Below are 1904 nucleotides of genomic sequence, written 5' to 3'. Positions count from 1 at the left end.
CCGACCACCCTACCGACCACCCCTTCCCTGGCTGTTTCTCCGCAGCGGCTGCTGCCTCTCGCACACGGTGTACTGGGCCCTTCTACTCTGCTCGCTATGGAAATCCCAAGAGGTGGGGATTAAAAACCCACTTTCTTTTTACTTTCCCATGTGGTCAGGTACATAGAAATAAAACCTCCCATCACAACTATTCCTCCGTGCACAGCTTAGCGGTAAGTTCACTCACAGGCTGTGCAACCGTCACCACCACCATCTCCAGAACTTCCCATCTCCCCAGCTGAGCGTCTGTCCCCATTAAACACTCCCCGCCCAGCCCCTGGCCCCTCCACCCGTCTCTCTGAACGTGACTCCTCCGGGCCTCGGGTAGGCGAGTCACACAGTGTGCGTCCTCTGCACACAGTGTCCATGTTTCATGTGTCAGAGCTCCGTTCCCCTGAAAGCAGGGAGAGGGGGACATCGGCCGCGGGATGGACAAGGCCCCTGAAATCATTTGCTCTGGCGGTGGGCGGGAGGAGAGGAGCGGGATGGACAAGGCCCCTGAAATCATTTGCTCTGGCCCTGCTGAGGCGTGAGGGGCGAGTGGTTAAATGCTTGACTAACGGAGCAGGCAAATGTTTCAGCTGGCGATTTTGTGTGGCCCGAGAATGATGTGCTACACATCCAACGGCCCTGGAAAACAGGGTCCCCCCTACCCTCCCACCTCAGGGGTGACAACCATCCCACTGCATGGATGGGCCCGCTCCGCTGGCTCCTGGCCCATCCGTGGGCACTGGGGTGGCCGCGGAACGTGGGTGGGTGAGCACCTGCCCGGCCCTGCTGTGGCCAGGAGTGGGTTGCGGGGTCCCTGGAGGTGGTGTGAATTTTGGGGGCCCTCCATCGTGTTTCCCGCAGCGGCCACACCATCCCGTTCCCACGGCGAGCTGCGGGGTCTGCTCTGGATGAGGGCCACCTGGGGTGTGTGAAGTGGTCAGGTGGGGGCTCTGGTCTCATCTGCTCCCTCAGGGGTCCCCTAGGTCCTGGCACTTAACAGGCGCCCCCCAAACATCTGGTGACAGAGTGCAGTGGCCTCAGCTCTCCGTCTCGGTCTCGGTCGTGTGCGAGGAGAGGTGGGGTCAGAGGTGATGCATGTCCCCGCCGGGCCCCAAACCTCAGCGTCATCCCGACTCCTCTCCTCTCATCCCCACCCCCAGCCTTCGACAAACTGCACACGCCCTGGCCTCACCTCCCGCCAGACGGCCCGGCCCGGCTGCTCTGGGTGGGAGCCCCAGAGGCTTGGTGGTGGGGCGGGAGGAGAGGGGGTGCTCTAGGGCGCCCGGGGGTCTCGGAGCCCTACCTGAACCTCTTGATGTTCTTCTCCGACACCCGGATGAAGAGCACGATGGGGTAGATCCTGGACTTGATCAGGTCTCGCGTGCAGCTGATGCTGGCCTCCAGCAGGCAATGCTTGTTCTGCAGGCACAGCCCCCAAGTCAGCAGCGGCCCACCGGCTCCTCCCCAGCTAGTGAGGGGCCTGGGCGGGGCCTGGGGTGTGGGAGTGGCCTGAGACACAGGGGGCGGGGCCTGAGATGCAGGGGTGGGGCCTGGGATGTGGGGCGGGGCCTGGGATGTGGGGCAGGGCCTAGGATGCAGGTGTGGCCTGAGATGCAGGGGTGGGGCCTGACATGTGGGGGGCGGGGCCTAGGATGCAGGGGCGGGGCCTGGGATGCAGACCAGGCTGAGAGCCCAGAGTGCCAGGGGCTGAACCAAGGCAGAACCAGGAATGATCCACAGCGAAACCCAGCCTCCTCTGGCCATGCCTGGAGAAGGCACTGGGGGCCCAGGCACCGGGGCCCAGGTGACCCTGGCGGCCTGAGTGAGTCTTAAAGTCAAAGGGGCACCAGGACTGCCAGCTGCGCCAGGCGCCG

General features: G+C 64.0%; 2 protein-coding genes across 2 annotated transcripts in view; both read right to left on the bottom strand.

Moving 5' to 3' along the window:
- GNA12 (guanine nucleotide binding protein (G protein) alpha 12) overlaps window positions 1-1158 on the bottom strand; it is a 68548-nt gene extending 67390 nt beyond the window's left edge. The window contains exon 1 of the mRNA XM_014530978.1: window positions 1148-1158. Within this exon, the coding sequence (XP_014386464.1) occupies window positions 1148-1158 (11 nt within the window). The remainder of the gene's footprint in view (window positions 1-1147) is intronic.
- The window catches only part of CARD11 (caspase recruitment domain family, member 11), a 62591-nt gene continuing 61214 nt past the window's right edge, over window positions 528-1904 (bottom strand). The window contains exon 18 of the mRNA XM_014530977.1: window positions 528-1484. Within this exon, the coding sequence (XP_014386463.1) occupies window positions 1330-1484 (155 nt within the window). The 3' untranslated portion in view covers window positions 528-1329. The remainder of the gene's footprint in view (window positions 1485-1904) is intronic.

The sequence above is a fragment of the Myotis brandtii genome, unplaced genomic scaffold, assembly GCF_000412655.1.
Source record: "Myotis brandtii unplaced genomic scaffold, ASM41265v1 scaffold786, whole genome shotgun sequence".
NCBI classification, from domain to species: domain Eukaryota; kingdom Metazoa; phylum Chordata; class Mammalia; order Chiroptera; family Vespertilionidae; genus Myotis; species Myotis brandtii.
This window is presented reverse-complemented; position numbering and strand designations above follow the sequence as displayed.